The sequence below is a fragment of the Aspergillus versicolor genome (assembly GCF_001890125.1).
Source record: "Aspergillus versicolor CBS 583.65 unplaced genomic scaffold ASPVEscaffold_3, whole genome shotgun sequence".
NCBI lineage: Eukaryota > Fungi > Ascomycota > Eurotiomycetes > Eurotiales > Aspergillaceae > Aspergillus > Aspergillus versicolor.
This window is the reverse complement of record NW_024467526.1, coordinates 2,085,815-2,103,078: the sequence shown is the minus strand read 5'-3', so window position 1 is coordinate 2,103,078 and position 17,264 is coordinate 2,085,815. Positions and strand designations below refer to the sequence as shown.

General features: G+C 52.0%; 8 protein-coding genes across 8 annotated transcripts; 3 read left to right on the top strand and 5 right to left on the bottom strand.

Moving 5' to 3' along the window:
• Window positions 1-943: 943 nt before the first annotated feature.
• On the bottom strand, window positions 944-4,880 carry ASPVEDRAFT_39812 (forkhead domain protein). Its single transcript, XM_040812011.1, has one exon. It carries the CDS (start codon window positions 4,805-4,807, stop codon window positions 1,400-1,402), a length of 3,408 nt encoding a protein of 1,135 aa, XP_040666125.1. The 5' UTR covers window positions 4,808-4,880; the 3' UTR covers window positions 944-1,399.
• A 215-nt stretch (window positions 4,881-5,095) lies between these two features.
• On the top strand, window positions 5,096-6,030 carry ASPVEDRAFT_128458 (uncharacterized protein; the record flags this gene model as incomplete). The annotated part of the gene is made up of 2 exons (XM_040806552.1): window positions 5,096-5,600; window positions 5,744-6,030. The coding sequence occupies 2 exons, from the start codon at window positions 5,096-5,098 to the stop codon at window positions 6,028-6,030; spliced, it is 792 nt and encodes a 263-aa protein (XP_040666124.1).
• A 531-nt stretch (window positions 6,031-6,561) lies between these two features.
• Window positions 6,562-7,956, bottom strand: ASPVEDRAFT_39809 (cyclic nucleotide-binding domain-containing protein). The gene has a single exon (XM_040812009.1). The coding sequence runs from the start codon at window positions 7,862-7,864 to the stop codon at window positions 6,620-6,622; it is 1,245 nt and encodes a 414-aa protein (XP_040666123.1). The 5' UTR covers window positions 7,865-7,956; the 3' UTR covers window positions 6,562-6,619.
• ASPVEDRAFT_39808 (uncharacterized protein) lies at window positions 7,865-8,854 on the top strand. The gene has a single exon (XM_040812008.1). The coding sequence runs from the start codon at window positions 8,301-8,303 to the stop codon at window positions 8,628-8,630; it is 330 nt and encodes a 109-aa protein (XP_040666122.1). The 5' UTR covers window positions 7,865-8,300; the 3' UTR covers window positions 8,631-8,854.
• Window positions 8,855-10,193: 1,339 nt separating this feature from the next.
• Window positions 10,194-12,427, top strand: ASPVEDRAFT_39804 (carbohydrate-binding module family 48 protein). The gene is made up of 4 exons (XM_040812007.1): window positions 10,194-10,337; window positions 10,442-10,577; window positions 10,872-12,295; window positions 12,343-12,427. Exons 1-3 carry the CDS (start codon window positions 10,315-10,317, stop codon window positions 12,078-12,080), a joined length of 1,368 nt encoding a protein of 455 aa, XP_040666121.1. The 5' UTR covers window positions 10,194-10,314; the 3' UTR covers window positions 12,081-12,295; window positions 12,343-12,427.
• Window positions 12,159-12,728, bottom strand: ASPVEDRAFT_563067 (uncharacterized protein). Its single transcript, XM_040815190.1, has 3 exons — window positions 12,479-12,728; window positions 12,343-12,427; window positions 12,159-12,295 (listed from the first exon to the last, which is right to left on the bottom strand). Exons 1-3 carry the CDS (start codon window positions 12,573-12,575, stop codon window positions 12,238-12,240), a joined length of 240 nt encoding a protein of 79 aa, XP_040666120.1. The 5' UTR covers window positions 12,576-12,728; the 3' UTR covers window positions 12,159-12,237.
• Window positions 12,729-12,882: 154 nt separating this feature from the next.
• Window positions 12,883-14,450, bottom strand: ASPVEDRAFT_128641 (uncharacterized protein; the record flags this gene model as incomplete). Its single annotated transcript, XM_040806567.1, has 4 exons — window positions 12,883-13,047; window positions 13,102-13,782; window positions 13,859-13,871; window positions 13,948-14,450. 4 exons carry the CDS (start codon window positions 14,448-14,450, stop codon window positions 12,883-12,885), a joined length of 1,362 nt encoding a protein of 453 aa, XP_040666119.1.
• Window positions 14,451-15,545: 1,095 nt separating this feature from the next.
• On the bottom strand, window positions 15,546-17,093 carry ASPVEDRAFT_39800 (VIT1/CCC1 transporter family protein). The gene is made up of 2 exons (XM_040812006.1): window positions 16,297-17,093; window positions 15,546-16,242 (listed from the first exon to the last, which is right to left on the bottom strand). The coding sequence occupies exons 1-2, from the start codon at window positions 16,674-16,676 to the stop codon at window positions 15,726-15,728; spliced, it is 897 nt and encodes a 298-aa protein (XP_040666118.1). The 5' UTR covers window positions 16,677-17,093; the 3' UTR covers window positions 15,546-15,725.
• Window positions 17,094-17,264: the final 171 nt, after the last annotated feature.

Below are 17,264 nucleotides of genomic sequence, written 5' to 3'. Positions count from 1 at the left end.
AGGAGGGGGAGTTCGCTGCCCGATGCATATCGCTGGATGGAGTATAGCAGAGTCTTGAAGTCCCGACTTGTGACAGTCAGTCTCACTCTCAGTCAGGCTGAGGCATAACCCCCATGATCTCATCCAATGACCACATCGACGGCCCTGAAATGAACATATCGCTCCTGAATAATAATAATGATTCATAATCTACTCCTCTTGTCGTCGGTCTGTCAAACGGCCCCGTCAAACCAGTAACAAGAGCTATGCACACCACCTGCTTGAAAATGCCGCGTTGCTTTGCTTTGCTTCCCAGCCCCTCCCATGCATCCATCCGAGTGTTCCCTAGGCATTTGAGCCTGGTTACCCGACAGACTATGGGCACCCTGGACAATTGGACAGTAGTCTTGTCTCCTACCCCCCTCGTGAGGGGAAGACGAAAAAGCATCTCCCTCCTCTCGGATGCGTCTCCAATCTATTCGTCCTCCGAGATGCGTTATTATTATCGCAAAATTGCACGCGAACTCCAGCTCCTCTCTTAACCCCCTTGCCTTTCCGGGAATCACGTGTTGGCTGTCTCTGTAGTTGTCCATTATTCCCCTCCCCCTTGCACTGGCATATGCAGGTCCTGCTTACGACGGAAAATATATATACCCATATATATGTATTTCAACGCGCGATGAAGCGGCGAGTTTGAGACGTCATCATTAACATTCCCTCAATATATAGCGCACGATCTGCATACTTGTGACATTTATATTGATTACCGACATGAACGCCGTGGTCAAAATGGAAGTCTTCCCTGATAACATGCAGTGCACTGTGCGTGTCATATTGTGGCGGGCGTTTCAAGGAGCTGGAGGTATGCAGCCCAGGTAACTCTCAAAACCACCATTGAGGATTGAGTAGTAGCGCCAGAAGGTGAAGAATATGGACAGGGAACTACGGAGACTAGGAATGAAGAATCAAATACTAAAATTTATCGATATTTTGTCTATACAAATTAACTCCAACCCATTTTTCCGATCCTTTTCCCGAAAAGTCACCGCGGAGACCCATCTATTATTCATCTGATGGTGTAACTCTCCTTTCGGTCGTAACTACATGAATGGCGGTTCATAACAAAGTGGATATCATAAAAAGGGCAACGCCAACATAAGTGACGGGGGGAAAATATATGTAAAGGTTGAGAGTAAAACAAAAGGAAATCGGGTGAGGGAGCTGTTACACCAAGTCAACTCGTCATCATCCCCCGGTCTTTCAACACCAGCCGATTATTCAAAGAAGTCTCCCAAATAGTAGATTCGTAAACATAAGGTCGTAATCGTAGTTCAATTCCCAGTTTCAAAGCATTGCCCAACCGGAACGTCACGCATCTGCGTATAAACAACTGAGGGAAAAGCAGCCAAAATGTGATGGTCTACTCTCCCCTCAACCCCTGGATCATACTCCTCAGCGCATCGAGAAGGACCGTTTCATCCGGCGGCTCGCCACCTGGGAATGAACTCTCAGTTGCATTCCCCAAAACCCGAGCGCGTGCACTCTTTAGAACACCCTTGATATAATCTTTGTCTTCGTAGTCTTCCAGCAGCACCGCCTCAAAGTCATCAATGGCTTTGTTAGCACGCTCGTTGAAGGAAGCCTCGTCGGAAGACGTGTCCATAGGTACCGGCCCAGAGTTCTGCCCTCCCATGTTGTAGGGTTGTTGCGGTTGCTGCTGGTTGGGCTGGTGGTGAGACTGGTGGTGAGGCTGCGGTTGATGCTGCGGTTGATGCTGCGGTTGATGCTGATGTTGTGGTGGAGGACCCGAATTTGAAGGGTACTTCTGGGGTTGGTTATTGTTTGGCGGAAGTGACTGGGTGCTCGGGGGTGGATACGGTGATTGATGTTGTGGTTGCGGCTGTGGCTGAGCCTGCTGGGATTGCTGGTACTGGAGAAGCTGGGGTGGAGGATCGGAGGCGTAAGGTGAGGTATACGTAGTTGGTGTTGTTTGGGCGAACGCAGCAGGGAGGTTGTTTCTGATTGGACTGGGTATCGGGAAGGGTGAGGAGGCTGTAGGTTGTGCAGGAGGCGGGTACGGAGTTGAGTGTTGAGGAGGAGCAGGAGCAGGGGCAGGGGCAGGGGCAGAAGCAGGCGGAGGGGCGGGAGTAGGTGCTGGAGCGGGCGTGGGCGCGGGCGCTGCTGCCGGCGGAGGGTATGGATTTGACGGCATTGATGAGAATTGGAAGTGCGAATTGGCCATACCAGTTTGACCATTTGGTTGGTTTTGGTATGAGTTTGGCATGGGTGGCATGTATTGAGGAGGCACAGACGGAGGAGGCTGAGGTTGGGCGGGTGGAGGAGGAGGAGGTGACGGGCGTCTTTTCTTCTCCTTTTCGACAGAAGCCCCTGGTCGTAGTTGCCATGACCATCCTTTGCCATCTCGTTCAGCATGCATGAAGAGGTGACTGTTGCCGTTGAGATTATGCCGTACACTAGACGTCCAGCCCTCGGTCTCACACTTGAAGCGGAAGTAAGGGTACTTGAGCTTCAACGCCCGGTAGATCTGCTTCAGCGTCATTGGCGTGGTGGCTTCGGTGAGAGCATCAAAGATAAGAACCGCATAGTTATACGGCGGCTTAGCCAGGTCTTCAGGTGTATACGCAGACTCTGGTGGATAATTGGGAGAAGGTGAACGAGAAGGCTTGCGCTTCTTGACAGGCGGAGGCTTGATGTATTCTTGGGGCTGCTGTTCCTGAGGAAATTGCCCGCCCTCTGTTGAAGGCAGAGGGATGTCCATCGTAGTCCCGTCCTTCTTCCTTTTCGTATACTTCCGTTTCTCTGGCTTTGAGCTGGGTGATTCGCCTTCCACAGATTCCTTGGGCACTGGACCTCCCGGTGTAGTCGTTGTCTTTCCTGCCTTCGGTTTGCTTTGCGGCGGGGGTGTAACACCTCCGTTTGCCTCGCGTCTGGCAGCCAATTTCTGTTCCCGCGCCAACTCGGCTCGTTCCCGTTTTGACATGATCCCATCTTTGGGAGGTCGTCCAGGACCGCGACGCCGGGCTGGCTGCTGACCATCGCCTTCGATAGATTGCGCTGCTTGAGTGGGGTCTGTTTCTTTGGACTTCAAAACAATTTTTGTTGACTTTGAGCCGTCCTTGTCTTCAAAATCGTCGTCATTCTCGGCCAGCCCCGAAGCCTCGGCATTTTCTTGAGATTCTGGAGCAAATTGTTCTTCCTCTATATCGGCCCCTGTCTCTCCAATCGGCACATCTGGAAGCAAAAACCGGATGCGGACCCCTCCAATTTGAATATAATCACCGCTATGGAGTGGTCTAATTTGGCTAGGAGAGAGCCAATCAGCACCGATAAAAGCGCCGTTTCTTCCTAACACTTCCATTTCAAACAGATTCTTGTCAAAGTTATATGCAATTTTGACATGTTTTCGCGAAATACCTCGATGACCAGCAACACTACCATCGGTTGTGGCAGGAGGGTGTATCGGGATCGTTGGGCACGAGTCTGGCGAAGGAAGGAGGGCAAGAGCGTCAACAGGTTTGGCATCTCCGCCCCCCTCTTGTAATGACTCCATAGCAAGGGCATTGTAGTCGGTAGTGGTCTGAAGCTGAGCAGGGGTCGCATGTAAAACACCGCCGGCCTCGCCATGTGAAGAAGCCGATGAGCGTCGGCTTATATGTGATTGCATATGCCCAGGAAGATCAGGATCAACGCCCATGATTCCACCGCGGTCACTGACAACACTTCCGAGAACCCCACTCCCTTCAGGCTTTGCTCGCACGGGTGTATGTGATGCGTTCCCGCCACTCGAACTTTTCGGTCGCGAATGCCTCGTCACTTGTCGGGCTTGAAACTCGCGTTGATGGGCCGCTCGCGCCGCTCGTACGTCTCGCCCTAGGATAAAAGAATATGTGTTGCAGTAGAAATGCCCATCATCAAATTCGAGTTTGGCGAAAGCTTGGATCCTTGGCTCAGACCCTGCTACCGAGCCGTTCCTATTATGCAAAGTTCCCTCGGTGTATCCCAAAGCTGATAGGTCCGCGCTTTGCGGGAAATAGGGTGAATTCAACATATCGTGATGTTGCAAACCCTCCATTGGCGTCTCCGGAGCTGGTCCAAAATCTATCGGAGGAAAGAGTACAGGATGATCGAGGCCCGTTTTCGAGAGCAGCAAGGGGTCGGTCAGGCTTTCGATAGAGTCGCCAGACTTGGCCATAATGTTCGTATTTTGGTCAGTAGTTGAAAAGGGCAGTCCAGAATGGTGAAATGCCATGTCTTCTTGATGTTGGGGCTCCGAGTGCTGACTTTGATCTCCGTTGGTCGGTTCCGCCCCCGGGGGCGGAACGTCGTCCATTTGATGTGTTGCCCAATCTTCATGCGACGCATCCCCAAATACATGTTGCTGTTCAGTATCTTGCCCGCCTGTTAACCCGGAACCCTCTAACGTCTGATTCGAATCCTCCATTTGCGTTTGCTGGCCGCCAAGGAGCTGCGCTAAAAGGGCGCTGGCGGCGGATTGACGGCGGAAATCCGACTGAGAGTCCTGACCATTAGAAAAGGCATGGGAAGCCTGGTCTTCAGACTCGGACTTGACGGTCACCATGCCGGACAGGGAGTGTAGGCCATTGGGGGAGGACGGAGAGTGGTCGGGGGCAGAATCGTGCAGATTGCGGATTGCGGAGTCGCTGTTGCCCGTGGGCGGGGACGAAAGATGGTCGTTCTCTGGCGAGTGCTGAGAACGGGAATAGTCGTACAGAGACGACATGCCCGGACCAGCCTCTGAAGGATGATGGCCCACCGCTGGCGCTGTCATGGTCTGCGACGACGACATGACCGGGGGGGAGCGGCTGGGATTGCTGGTTGGCCTGAGAGAAGTTCTCGAGCGGACCGTCGACGGTTTCCAGAGTCGGAACTGGGAGGGAGAAGGGCGGTGAAGGGGAAAATGCAATTTGGATCGAGCCAGACGGCCTGCCGGACAAATGAAATTCCGTGCTGGGATTTTCTGCCGTATTTACGTAATCTCCACTCTACAGTTATACATCAATTTATCCCCACGGTATAACACCGTCAGTAACACTTCTACTACTCCAAAGGGCCATAACACTGGAACTTTAACAATATGCCAAAACCAAAGCCGTCCAAAAAAGAACCCCCTCGCCAACCCTCCCAACCACAGCAGCAACCTCCGAACTGGCCTCCTCTCCGCCCACTCATCCCCTCATCGGACCTGTACCTTGACCCGCTCCTCCCGGACCAGATCTACCTAGTCCGCAACTTCCTCCCTGCCTCGCTGTGCAAGACCTACGTCTCATTCCTCTCTTCGCTTCCCTTAATCACAACCCCGGGCAAGCCCAAAAAGGGCGATGCCGTCCGCGTCAACGACCGGTTCCAAATCCAGGATGCGGCATTCGCTGAGAATCTTTGGCGCGGGACGGCACTGCGGGAGCTTGTGACCGATCCCGCCAATCTCATCGAAGAGGGAGAAGGGGAAGGTGGAGAGGAAGATGGGAATCCCAGCGCAAGAGAGAGGACAATGAAGGAAGTCTGGGGCGGCGAACCGCTCGGCTTGAATGCGAATATCCGTGTTTATCGGTACTCCGCTGGCCAGTTCTTTGCGCAGCATTGTAAGTTGTTTACCTTTTATATCCCCACTTCCGCTACGACCACCTACTTCCATTCCAATCCAATCCAATACCCAATACAAGTAAAAGAGCCCCGTAGTTATGAAGCAAGATGATACCATAATCTAACATGGATCTGTACGTAGACGACGATTCCAACACGCTCTCCTTCCTTTCGCCCTCAACACCGCCCAAGCCTGCCCGCACCACATGGACCCTCCTCATCTACCTTTCCTCCTGTACAGGCGGCGAAACAGTCTTCTACCCAGAACCAACACGCGCAAACCGTAACCCAGAGCCGATCTCAGTCGCGCCCGAGGTGGGGATGGCGCTGTTGCATCGGCATGGGGATCAGTGTATGCTGCATGAGGGGAAAGAAGTTACGGGTGGAGAGAAGTGGGTGTTGAGGAGTGATTTGGTGGTTGCAAGATGAATTTACTATCTTACTACGTACTTTCGGCCTGATACCTTAGCGACTACTGAGTTGGACTCCGGGTGGTGTATCAAAAGGAGGAACTATTGTCATGTTACATATTAACATCAAGCAAGGCCTATTGGACTGACAAAAAAACAGGTAGGAAGTGAAGCGTCCCGGCGACCACCCAACCCAACCTAGTTGCTGCGCTATACTCAATGCAGCGGTGTGGCTGGTGTTCAAAAGCGTGGCGATCCTAGCTAGAGACACGGATTGGAACCCGTGACTGAAGAGCAGGATGCACAAATATCTCAATGGAGAGAAAGATCGCTTAGGAAAAGGGTGTTTTGGAAACGGCAAGACAGGACAACAAAAGACAGAGAGATGAGATATCCGTGCATAGCAAGACCAATCATTCGCCAGAGAAATCGGGAGTTTTCTAACCTCTTTCGCAATTGAAAACACACTCCCTTACATATGGAACCCTTTGATATAGAACAAAAACGAGCAAGAATGACATATTCAACCCAATGATGATATTTCGTTGTAAAAAAAAAAAAACAAACAAAAAAACCAAACATTTCATAAGCGGTTTGTTCAGCCGCTCTTATTGTGCTGTAGAGGGTCTCGATGTGTATTCTGTCCTTCTCATGATATTTTCCACCGGGCCCAACAGCCGCTTGAACCCATCCCGGCCGAGTCTGGCAACTTTGACCTCAGTTCGGGCGACAACACTGGCTGCTCGAGGCTTCTCATCCAGTAGGGCGAGCTCGCCAAAGTAGTCTCCTCTCCTGTATGACTTGGTCGGCTCTTCCACGCCTTCCATGAAAGCATCAGCCTCGCCGGACTCAAGGAGGTAAAAGGCATCGCCTGGGTCGCCTTCCGTAATAATACGTGAACCCGCTGGATATTTGAGCGTGTCGAGCGCGTCTGCGATCTTAGCACGCTCGTAGTGCTTGAGCGACGAGAGGAGCGGGACTTCCTCCAAGAAAGCCTCGTACATGCGTCGTCGCTGGAATGCCGAGTCCATGAGGATGCGCCGGAAGGTAATGCGGTCTAGAGCCCAGAGAGTGCTTTTTGAATCCGTCGATACAATGGTTGCTGCTCGAGGTGCGTTGTACATAAGAGCTAGTTCTCCGAACGAGCCACCAGGTCCAATCGCGCCGACTTTGTTACCCATTCCGTCTGGGCCCGACTGCACAGAGCCAGAGGGGTTGATGTAAACATCAAAATGGCCATCTTCAACGATGTAGAAAAAGTCACCGGCATCACCCTGGGAGATAACCTTGATATCCTTTGCTGGAATAGGCTTCTCAACCAGGGCATCTAGCACAGTCCGAGACTGGTCATCATCCAAATGAGAAAAGAGGAAGTTGTTGCTGACAGCTGTCTTCAGGCGGCCGAGCTGTTCCTCCGTCTTTGGGTGGTGAGGCGGGGACCAGCTATCTGAGCCAGCGGATGTAGGGTTCAGAGATTCAGCAGATACAGATGTTCGGCGACCTAGGGCGTAATTGTTGGGAAAGCCATGGCTGGGTCCTCCAGTTGGGCGGAAGTCCTCTGGTAGCACAGACTCATCCTGGCCTTCCTGACCACCCTGGAAGCCACCGCCAAACGGATCTCTTCCAAAACGTATTCCCTCGCCCGACTCACCGGCCCGACCGGTCTCGAGAGGATTATTTCCGCCGGACGAGTTGCTGCCGTCGATCTTGCTGGTTCGAAACGTTGAATCGGTTGGTGACGTCACCTCATATTCTTCGTCTTCTGCGATTTTATTGAACGTCGAGGGTTTGTTCTCTTCTTTGGTGGCCACCTTTAGAAAAGGGTTGGTACCCGGGAACGAGCTATTCGACATGTTGTCGGTTGGATTCTTTCGGCTTGCGTGAAGCGCGGGGGAGCGAGCTAGAAAGTTGAGGCGCAGTGAGGGGAGGGGCGGAACAAAGAAAACTGAAGGAGGTCAGAGGCGAGCTGCATATATTAACAAACGGTGGAGTTATCAAGAAACGAGTTCATGCGACGATTATGCAGGAGGTTAAAACTGAGTAGGTATGTGGAAAGGAAAAAGGAAGAGGATATGTATGCACGAGAGCAACAGGGTTCGAAGAGGATCTGCGTAGAAAGTGGGAGGAGGGGTGGCGGCGGGTAGAGAAACCGCCAAAGTTAAGACAAAGCTTTGGGAGGAAATTGGCTGGTAACAACTTGACCTTTGGCAGAGCTTGGTGGGTATCGGGAAGACTGAGTGCGAATTGGAGAGGTTCGAGACACATCGGACCAAGGTTTGAAGCTCTTGAATGGAGCTCTGGCCCAACGACGCAACGAGGCGCTCCCATTCAAAGACGCCCGGGGCGGCCGCTGGTCGCAGTTCCAGAGACCAAGAGCTGAAGGGTAAAAAAGAAGAAAAAGAAAAGAAAGCAGGAAAAGGAGGACTGCGTCAAAGAAAGTTCGAAACTTCTTTCTTCTTACTTACTTTGCTAATTTCCTTTCTTTTTCCTGTGGCTTTTTCCGTCTCCTGTCACGTTTCGGATGTCAACGAGGGGCAACGCAGAGGATGGATGAAGGGCGCATACAGGATGGACACCAGAGAGATCTTTGTCTCTGTATACTTCAGGACAGCTGTTTGATCTCCGAAGTCGCGTGGAGGATTTCCGTACGAAAATCAGTGTAGCCGAATAAGCTTTCGTGTGTTTGAAACCGGGTTTGGTGTTGTGAGATGGACGCTGTTCTGGCCAGAGGAACGAGACAGGCGAAAGAAAACAGCGGAACGAAGGCAGAAAGACAGATAATTTAGATGGCCCAAATGATACGGAGGATAAAAGGGAAAGCTAAGAATAAGTATGAACGAAGAGAGGAGGGGGAGGATGCCCGAAAAGGCGGGGGAGCACCGGGAAGCTTTCTGCAGCTCTCTCGAACCTCAGCCTGCATAACTCCCTCACTACTTTCTGCTCGGCTACGGATAAATTCAGTTTGTCTCTATTATTGATGTATCAAAGATGCATTGAGGAATTACGATATTGAGGGTTTCTTCTTGCTGATTGCTAACTCGTCTTTCCAGATGCCTTCTCTCAACCGTGTGCAGATCGACGTCAACTGCTGGCCCCCGCTCGCAGCTCACTAGTGCTCAATAGCTGGCGAGGGAAGGTCAATAGTTGGACAGAAAAAGGAGCATGCACCGCCGCAAATTGGCATCGGCAAACAGCGACTCCTTCAATCGACAAGAGCAGAATAGGAATCCAGATGCAGGTGAAACGTTGAACCGACTGGGTTAAGTGGCTGTGTGGAAGCTTCGGGTGGCCATCGAAACGTCTTCCAGACGTTTTCTAGAAGCCCATGATGACTGTCCGACTCGCTCGGTCCAGACTGCGCCACGGCTCTCGCCCATTAATGAGGTATCATAATCAAGAACCCTGTGCAAATTACTCAGAGTCAGGAGGAAAAGCGACCAGGCTGTCTTACCCCTTCCGCGTCGAAGAGCTCGCATGAGATCATCGCTGCAACGCTGACGTCTTCCCCGTCTTCATGATGTAAACAACAGCCACTCTGGCTTGCACATGATAACTCAATTAATCGGCAGGGCCAGCTTGAACCGTGGATGGAGAAAGCCAGGCTATCCCCCGAGCTAAGCTCCCTTGGAACCCTGCGAGAAGCAGCAATCCGCATAGATCCGGGCTCGTGGACAGCTCTGTATACTCCCAGCGTGGAAGAGCCGACACATGCAAAAGGCGTGGTAACAAAAGACGTGTAAATATATTTTTATACTTTCCCGAAGTTTAATCCTAGTTATTGGTGCTAGAGTAGCGTTGAGAGACTGCCGCAGTAAAAACTAAGACATTTCAATATCCAAGCTGTCCACGCTGAGGGTCTCGATCCAGTCTAGACCCAATGGTGTCAGACTGAAAGTGTATCCCACCGCTACTTGGAGCGACAACCATCCTGTCCAAGGAACAGTGGCAAAGATCTGCGAGGGGATTGCAGCAGCTCTCGCTTATCAGCTGTCGTCTGTCAAATTATTCTTCGACCGGCGAGAGCCCGTGCCTGCTGCCAGATCCTCCGCACGAACGCTGCGTCCGACCGCCGCCCCCGCTTGGGCCCATAGCTCTCTCTCACACTGTCTGGCACCGCAACTGAATACCCCAGCCTCCTCGCGGTCCCTCGCTTTATCAGTGCAGGCAAACCATTCAATTCTCCCGGAGCATTCCCTTCCTGCTTACCTGCTTACTGCTGCTGGTCTTGGACCCCTCCCCCGGCTTTCCCAAATCCTCCCGGCTTCCTCATCCGCCACGCACCGGAGCCTTTTCAAGCTGAAAAATGGCGAGCTACAAGTTTCAATGGTGAGTGACTCAAGCCAATTAACTTGCCTCCTCCCCGCAGTGTCCAGCCCGACCCAACCTTATCGACTGCCATGGATCGCTGACCCTGGTTCCTCGCATTTCAGGCCGTACAATGCGAATGAGGTGTTTGTCACAGGAACGTTCGATGACTGGGGCAGGACGGTCAAGTTGGACCAGAAGGGCGACGTTTTCGAGAAGGAAGTCGAAATCCCGGTGACGGGCGAGAAGGTGCACTACAAGGTATGTCATCAATTGGGTTCTCGACCGCAGCCTCACACATGAGTGCCCCCGCCAGCTGGGCTTGTAACCTGCCTTTCTCGAGGCTGCCGCCTAATCCACCCGGCCAACCTGCGCAGATAAGCAAGCAGGTCTTCACTGTGCATGGATTGTGCCATCAGTGATGACGCCGGGGACGTCGGTTGACGTCATGGGCTTAGTGCTTACCAGTCTTTGCACCCCCTCTTTACGAAACTATAAGATTCGCACCGGGAAAGCATTTTCGTACCACTGACGTGTGTCTTTCTTTGCTCATAGTTTGTCGTTGACGGCATCTGGACCACTGATAACCGATTACCTGAGGAGGACGACGGCAGCAGCAACGTTAACAACGTTCTCTACCCCGACCAGCTTCAAACAAACTCCGTTTCAGCCCTACATAACGGCAGCCCCCAAGACATGGCTACTGTCTCTGGCGTTACCCCAACCTCCACAACTGCCGGCTTAGCTGGTGGTGTCTCCAAGGAGTCCGGAGGGCTTCCTATCTCGACAACAGCGGGGCTAGACAAGGACGTTCCCCTTGAGCAAGGGGCTCATATCCCCGGAGGATTTCCCGCAGAGTCTCCTTACTCTGAATATTCCGTGAACCCCATCCCAGCCTCGAGCGGCATTGGCAACCCGATCCATCTCAAGCCAGGAGAGAAAGTCCCCGACCCGAGCACATTCAATTCGAACACAGTACAGTCGACTGCTCGCACAGGCCAAGAAGCATATGGAGGGACTGACAGCTCTCGGCTGGCTGGTGCTGGTGCATTCTCCGCTCCTCCTGTCTCCAAAAACACGATTCCCGAATCCAGCCTCCCAGTGGGAGGTGCAGCCGGCTCTTCTGCTGCATACGCCAACGCCGACCCCACGGTGCAGTCGGCTGCGCCAACATCCACCACCGCCGGACTCGCTGGCAACGTCCCGCTCGAATCCCAGAGGAGACAAGTCGCCGACACCACAGCCCCAGCAGACGACGTTCCTGATGTTGTGAAGGAATCGATGTCCAAAGCACACCGAGACCCAGAAGCTGCAGCAAACAGGCAGGTCGTCGAGGAGAAAAAGGAACTGGAGGAAGAAATTCACCGGAGAGTTCCAGTCGAGAACTCGAGAGGCACCCCGGCACCTACCACCACCGCTGCTACTACAGATACCGCTCCGAAGGCCACGGCTGCTGAACCAGGATCGGCACAGCTGTCACCACGGACGACTACCCCCACGGGCACCAAGACCACAGCCCCCGGGGAGGAAGCTGCCCAACAACAGACAACTGGCGCTTCTGAAGGTGCCAAAGATTCCTCACAAATCCCTGCGGCTGGAGCTGCGGCCGCCGGAGTTGCTGGCGTGGGTGGTGCAGCTGGGGTTGGTGGTGCCACTAGCGGTGTCGGTGATGCTGGCGGAGCAGCCGGGACCGGCGGAAAGGAAGAGAAGAAGAAGAAACGATCGAGTTTCCTGGCTCGACTGAAGGAGAAGTTCAAGTCATGATGGATACGCATGTTGATAATTATTCGCCTGGATACCTTATTACGCTCGTCTATACTTAGGTTATATTCTCTTGTCTACGTCTCTTGTTTATATACTGCTAGGTTGGAAGTGTAATTGCGTATAATAATACTTGTCTGTCTATTCACATAACTGCGTCCTATATCGGTATACAATCCGACACTTGCCCATTCAGTTTAACCGGATATGCCAACACACTGGAATCATCAGCATTGCCATACTAAAGCAACAAGTCACCACTCACTCTTTCCCGGCCTTCGTACAACAGCATCCACAAAATATCGATGCCGGATAACATACAATCGCCGCAAGAATCGTCGCGACAAAGCCTATAAATATCAGCACGGATCCCACAATTAAAGTGCAATTAGAGACTATACCAATCGTCGGACCAACGACTTTACACCGGCATGGGTTCTGGTCTGTGCCGCATTGGAAGCAAATGGGGAAGATGGGGATGAAGGGTGCGTCGCACATGCTTAATAGAATAAAATAGCTAATTAAATAATAGTTATATTGGTATGATATAGGTATGGATGGAGTGAATTCAAGAGACAAGACTAGCTGGTGGTATTAATTAATATGGAGGAGCCAAGTTGCGAGGCGATGATTCATTATGACGAAAGTGATGTGCGTGTTGAAGTTTATCTGGAGTCGCCGCGATGGGAAGTGTGTTGATCCATCCCTCGGTCTGGGGCTTCTGATTGGTGCTTTCATTCGAATAAGCATTTTTATGTTCAGGTTTCTTGTTTTCTAATAGTCAACTATTGGCTCTATCGATGTATCAAACCTTCCTTCGTAACTCTCGGTCTATCAGTAAACGTATCGCACCAACCAGGACAACTGACGCTGCTGCCATTGCCCCAGCGAAGAAGATAGCTGGTCGATATGTTCTAATGGAGGACTTATCCCCTGTTGCCTCGAGGATATACCCAGCGATTGGCGGGCCCTTCAAAATCAAGAATGTCAGCCAAACAACAAAAAAAAGGACAAAGAGACATACCAAGAGATACCCCCCAAACCAGCCCGTCACAATCATCCCCATCGCAACTGAAAGCCTAGCCGAGCCAAAAACACGGCTAACAATCGTCGGCATGATCGCAAAGAACCCCCCATTCGCCATTCCATTCAGGATCACAAATGGAATCAACGGCCCCAGCGAATCCGACAACGGCCAGATCATCAGCATCGTCAGCGCATTCAGCGTCACCGACAGGAACAGTGCATTGACAGACCCCAGCACATCACCCGCATACCCACATCCCAGACGCCCAACCGCAGACGCGAAATTAAACCCGGCGACTAGACTAACCCCTGCATCTGAAGACAGCGCCAGCGCATCTGCATAAAGCGGGAGGAAAAACGGCGGCACGTACAGCGGGAATGTAGTAACCGCGCCAGCGGCAAAGAGGACGACGAATTTAGCATCGCGGAACATAGTCCACTCGACCATCTTGGTTGGTGGGATTGGATACCGCGTTCGGAGGAGGTGCGCCGCTGGTAGACCTGTTGCTAGCATAGCGAAGCCTTGGATGCGAAACGCCCAGGGGATTCCTAGGTCCTTGATTAGAGCGTCCAAGACGAAACTCATCACGGCGCCGCCGAGCCCGCCTGCTGCGTATATCATGCCGTTGGCGAGGCCTCGTTTCTTGCTGAACCATTGCGATGGGGCTACATTGATAACCTAGTCAAGTAACCCATCGTATTAGCATTTATTCTGCTAAATATGGATGCAGTGGATGCAGACTGGCAAAGCTCACCATAAAAAGCATACTATATCACCCGAACCGCAAACTTGGCTATTAGTCTTCAAGCAAAGACACAATTCAGACATGGGTATATGGCCTACCTATTCCCAACTCCACAAACAACCCCAAACGTCACAAACAGACCACCCACATGCCGCGTCGTAAACGAAGCAAAGATACATCCCAACCCCATAACAAACATCCCTATCAACGCCGTAACCCGCGGCCCAAGAGCCCTCACCAGCTTCGCATTCGGAATCGCCAGCGACGCGATAAAACTCGGACATAGCGAGCCCACAAACGCCAGTGTTGAGGCGGGCATATGCTGCTGCTGCACTAGGGCTATCTGATAAATCCCCCATGTGTATGCAATGCTGATATACCACCAGGCTATCACCACGCATGCAAACAGGACGATCCATCCGTAGCCGCCGTCGGGGTTTTCTGAGTCCGCGGCTAGTGAGGTTTGTAGCTGGGCGTCATTTTGTGTGTCTTTAACGGAGGTAGAGGGGGAGGATGTGGTGTTGGTCCTTTCGCCAGCTGGGTTGTTTTGGGTAACGTTGAGCTCGATGGTCGTCACAAAGGGTGGCTGGGATTGAGTCATCGTCTTGCTTTAGGTGACTTGTCTGTGGTATTAGTTTTGGATGTTGTTTCATGGAGGACGGATGGATGGGTCTGGGCGTTAGGGTTGGGAAGCTCCAGCCGTGAACAACCCTATTCTTGGACATATAAGGACATCTCCGATTTATTGCCGTCTCTGAAAGTACATAGGTAACGATATGGTTCTGACCTTACATTACTCACTGCTGATCATGTGAAGGTCCTGATAAGATTCCAAGGTTTTCACTTTTCCTGAGAATGATGCATTCCTTGGTTGACGACAAGCTTCATTCAAGGGGTCTTTTTTACCCCTGGCTTAACTCGGAATGGTTAACGATGGACATGGTTCTGATAGGCGTTCTAGTGATTGAACGGCCCTTTGAAGCAATTATTGTGCTTGTGGGCTCCTGGTGACGCGTTGGCGGATACCATATTAACCAACGTACTGAAAATTTTTGATAATTGATAGACATACCTCCTATAAATACATGTCTGGACTTATATAAAGGTGGGCCAAAAGGGAAGCTGAAGTGGAACTCGGTCCTGGAACAACTCTATGGGGATGAGAAGTGTGATATGTACAAACAACACTTCAATAATTGAGAGCTTGCGGCAATCTGATATAGCCAACTAAGATCAACGGGTACACAATGAATTACGCGTCTGGCCGCAAGGCGACGATGATTTTCGAGAGATACTCACGAATGGCCTTTTTTAGGCTTTAGGGCTATTCAAACACCCTGACCTATGTGAATTCGGTGATGCCGAGTTTCGACCGAATTATTTTTCCCTTGACTTGACATTTTTTCCCCAATTCTCCTGCTCTCATCAGGGTAAGTATGTCACAGTTTGAAGCAAGCACCCTGTCGGTCAACTGTAGCTGGAACTCGGACTTGGACTTGAACTTGGAATATCCCCGCTCACGAAGACGACAAGGACAGCGGCGTATCTAGTATAAACACGGTCAGCACAGCTGAGACAATGAAACCTGAAATGCTAGTATACTCACGCAGCAGTCGCAGCGAATATCTCTACGCGGCGCGCATTTATTAGAAGGCGTTTTGGTTTAAAAGCGTTTATTTAGCTTCAATATGAATTTGTTTCGTCAAAGCTGTTATGTATTGAATTGATATTTAAAAAGCTAACTCCGCCCATGTATATACAATATTTATTTCGCTCCCAATGCCAAAGCCATAACCATAGCTGCAAATATACCCACCCATTCTATTCAAGCAAGACAAATATAGTTAGTTAAACCCAGACCAGGCAGACTAAAGCGTTAAGAATTATCCGCCCACGCCTGGAACCCCTTGACCAGCCCCATCGCGCTCCCCGCCGCAACCCCACCGATAAGCACCATCTGGAGCCCACCGACAACGCCCTTGCGGACATTCTTCTGGCCCTTCCACCCGCTCACGAAACACGTCTTCCCGTACCCGAAGATAAACAGCGCAACCACCATGGTTGCAATGCTCCACTTCAGCGCGAGGAAGGCGTCGGTCGGCCCGACGAAGAAGTACGGGAGGAGCGGGACGAAGCCGCCGATGAAGTAGCCCAGGGCGATTGTGATGGCGCAGATGACGGCGCGCGAGTCAGAGGGTTCGGGGAGGGTGTGGTGGAAGTTCATGAGGAAGGAGGCGAGGTTCGGTGATGAAGTGAGGTGGGTTGTGAGTTCGGAGACGAGGTGCGGGGGGAGGTCGTATGGGGTGAAGATGTCGTTGATGGTGTCTGAGACGGAGGTGGGGTCTGTGATGGTTTGCTTTTCGGTTTCTTTGAGGGTTGCGTGATATGATTCTCTGTTCTGATCAGTATACTTTGTTTAAAATATGGGTTGGGTATTGGTTGCGTACTCTTCGCTCTTTGCACCGAGGTACCCGCCCAACCCCATAGATATAGCACCGGCGATGAGTTCAGCAAAGCCGCCAAAGACAACAACCTTGGTGTCTCCCAGCGCGGAGAGACCCGCAGTGAGGGCAAAGGGAACGGTCATGCCATCCGAAAGACCGATGATGGCGTCTGATATTACCCGGCCGTCAATGAGCTTGGTGTCTTTCGTTTCGCGGCGCTTTCCATCTCCATTGGCGCTCTCTCCGTCGCTTGACAGACGAGAGTCCTTCTCGACATCGTACTCGGTGCTCGTTGGCGAGGAGAGGAGGCCCTTGAGGGAAGCGAGAGACATGTTGGCGGTGTGAGCGCGCGTGTCCAGAGGATTGAAAGACAGCGGAGCCATGTGAAAGAAAGCAGAGTCCAACTTATATCAGGCCCAGGCCATCGCAGTACTGGAGTAATCAAGCACCCACCGACTCAAAGGTAACCAACCTACCAGAGGGCGTGGATTTCCAAGGACGCGAGGGAACGAAGGAAAATGGCCGGAGGACCCCCGTGCCTGGGAGGCGCCCTGGAGCTTATCAGGTGCAGCTGGGCCAAGGGACCTATAATGGCGGCATGACCAGCAACGTGCAGCGATCGGGGGGGGCTGCTCTTGGCACGTGGACGGCTGATTCGCTGGCTGCCGCGGGGAAAAGCTTGAGGTTCCTCAGTTCCACTTCTCTCCACTTGTCGTCCAGACTCCGGTCACTTTGTCGTGCAACTACGAAGTAACTCGTATTGTTGCTGATGGTATATGGGTGAGAATCTCCAACTCGACCATATGAGTCTCGCTTAGAATTCTTGGGACTCTAAGTTCTAACCAGCGGACTATGGGTCGATGCAAGGGCCTGCAGCCAGGGCTGACCCCTCAGATCGTCAGGTGTCTGTCCAACCTGAACCGGTCACCCGCATCGCTTGCAATCGGAGGACGGTCAATAATACGCAAGCT

Coding starts and splice junctions, on each gene's coding strand:
- ASPVEDRAFT_39812 (XM_040812011.1), bottom strand. CDS start 4,807: ATGTCGTCGTCGCAGACCATGACAGCGCCAGCGGTGGGCCATCATCCT.
- ASPVEDRAFT_39809 (XM_040812009.1), bottom strand. CDS start 7,864: ATGTCGAATAGCTCGTTCCCGGGTACCAACCCTTTTCTAAAGGTGGCC.
- ASPVEDRAFT_39808 (XM_040812008.1), top strand. CDS start 8,301: ATGGAGCTCTGGCCCAACGACGCAACGAGGCGCTCCCATTCAAAGACG.
- ASPVEDRAFT_39804 (XM_040812007.1), top strand. CDS start 10,315: ATGGCGAGCTACAAGTTTCAATG. Junction 10,338..10,441: donor GCGAGCTACAAGTTTCAATG/GTGAGTGACTCA, acceptor CTCGCATTTCAG/GCCGTACAATGCGAATGAGG. Junction 10,578..10,871: donor GCGAGAAGGTGCACTACAAG/GTATGTCATCAA, acceptor CTTTGCTCATAG/TTTGTCGTTGACGGCATCTG.
- ASPVEDRAFT_563067 (XM_040815190.1), bottom strand. CDS start 12,575: ATGTGCGACGCACCCTTCATCCCCATCTTCCCCATTTGCTTCCAATGC. Junction 12,428..12,478: donor AGTCGTTGGTCCGACGATTG/GTATAGTCTCTA, acceptor TGATATTTATAG/GCTTTGTCGCGACGATTCTT. Junction 12,296..12,342: donor TGTACGAAGGCCGGGAAAGA/GTGAGTGGTGAC, acceptor TGATGATTCCAG/TGTGTTGGCATATCCGGTTA.
- ASPVEDRAFT_39800 (XM_040812006.1), bottom strand. CDS start 16,676: ATGGCTCCGCTGTCTTTCAATCCTCTGGACACGCGCGCTCACACCGCC. Junction 16,243..16,296: donor CTCGGTGCAAAGAGCGAAGA/GTACGCAACCAA, acceptor TGATCAGAACAG/AGAATCATATCACGCAACCC.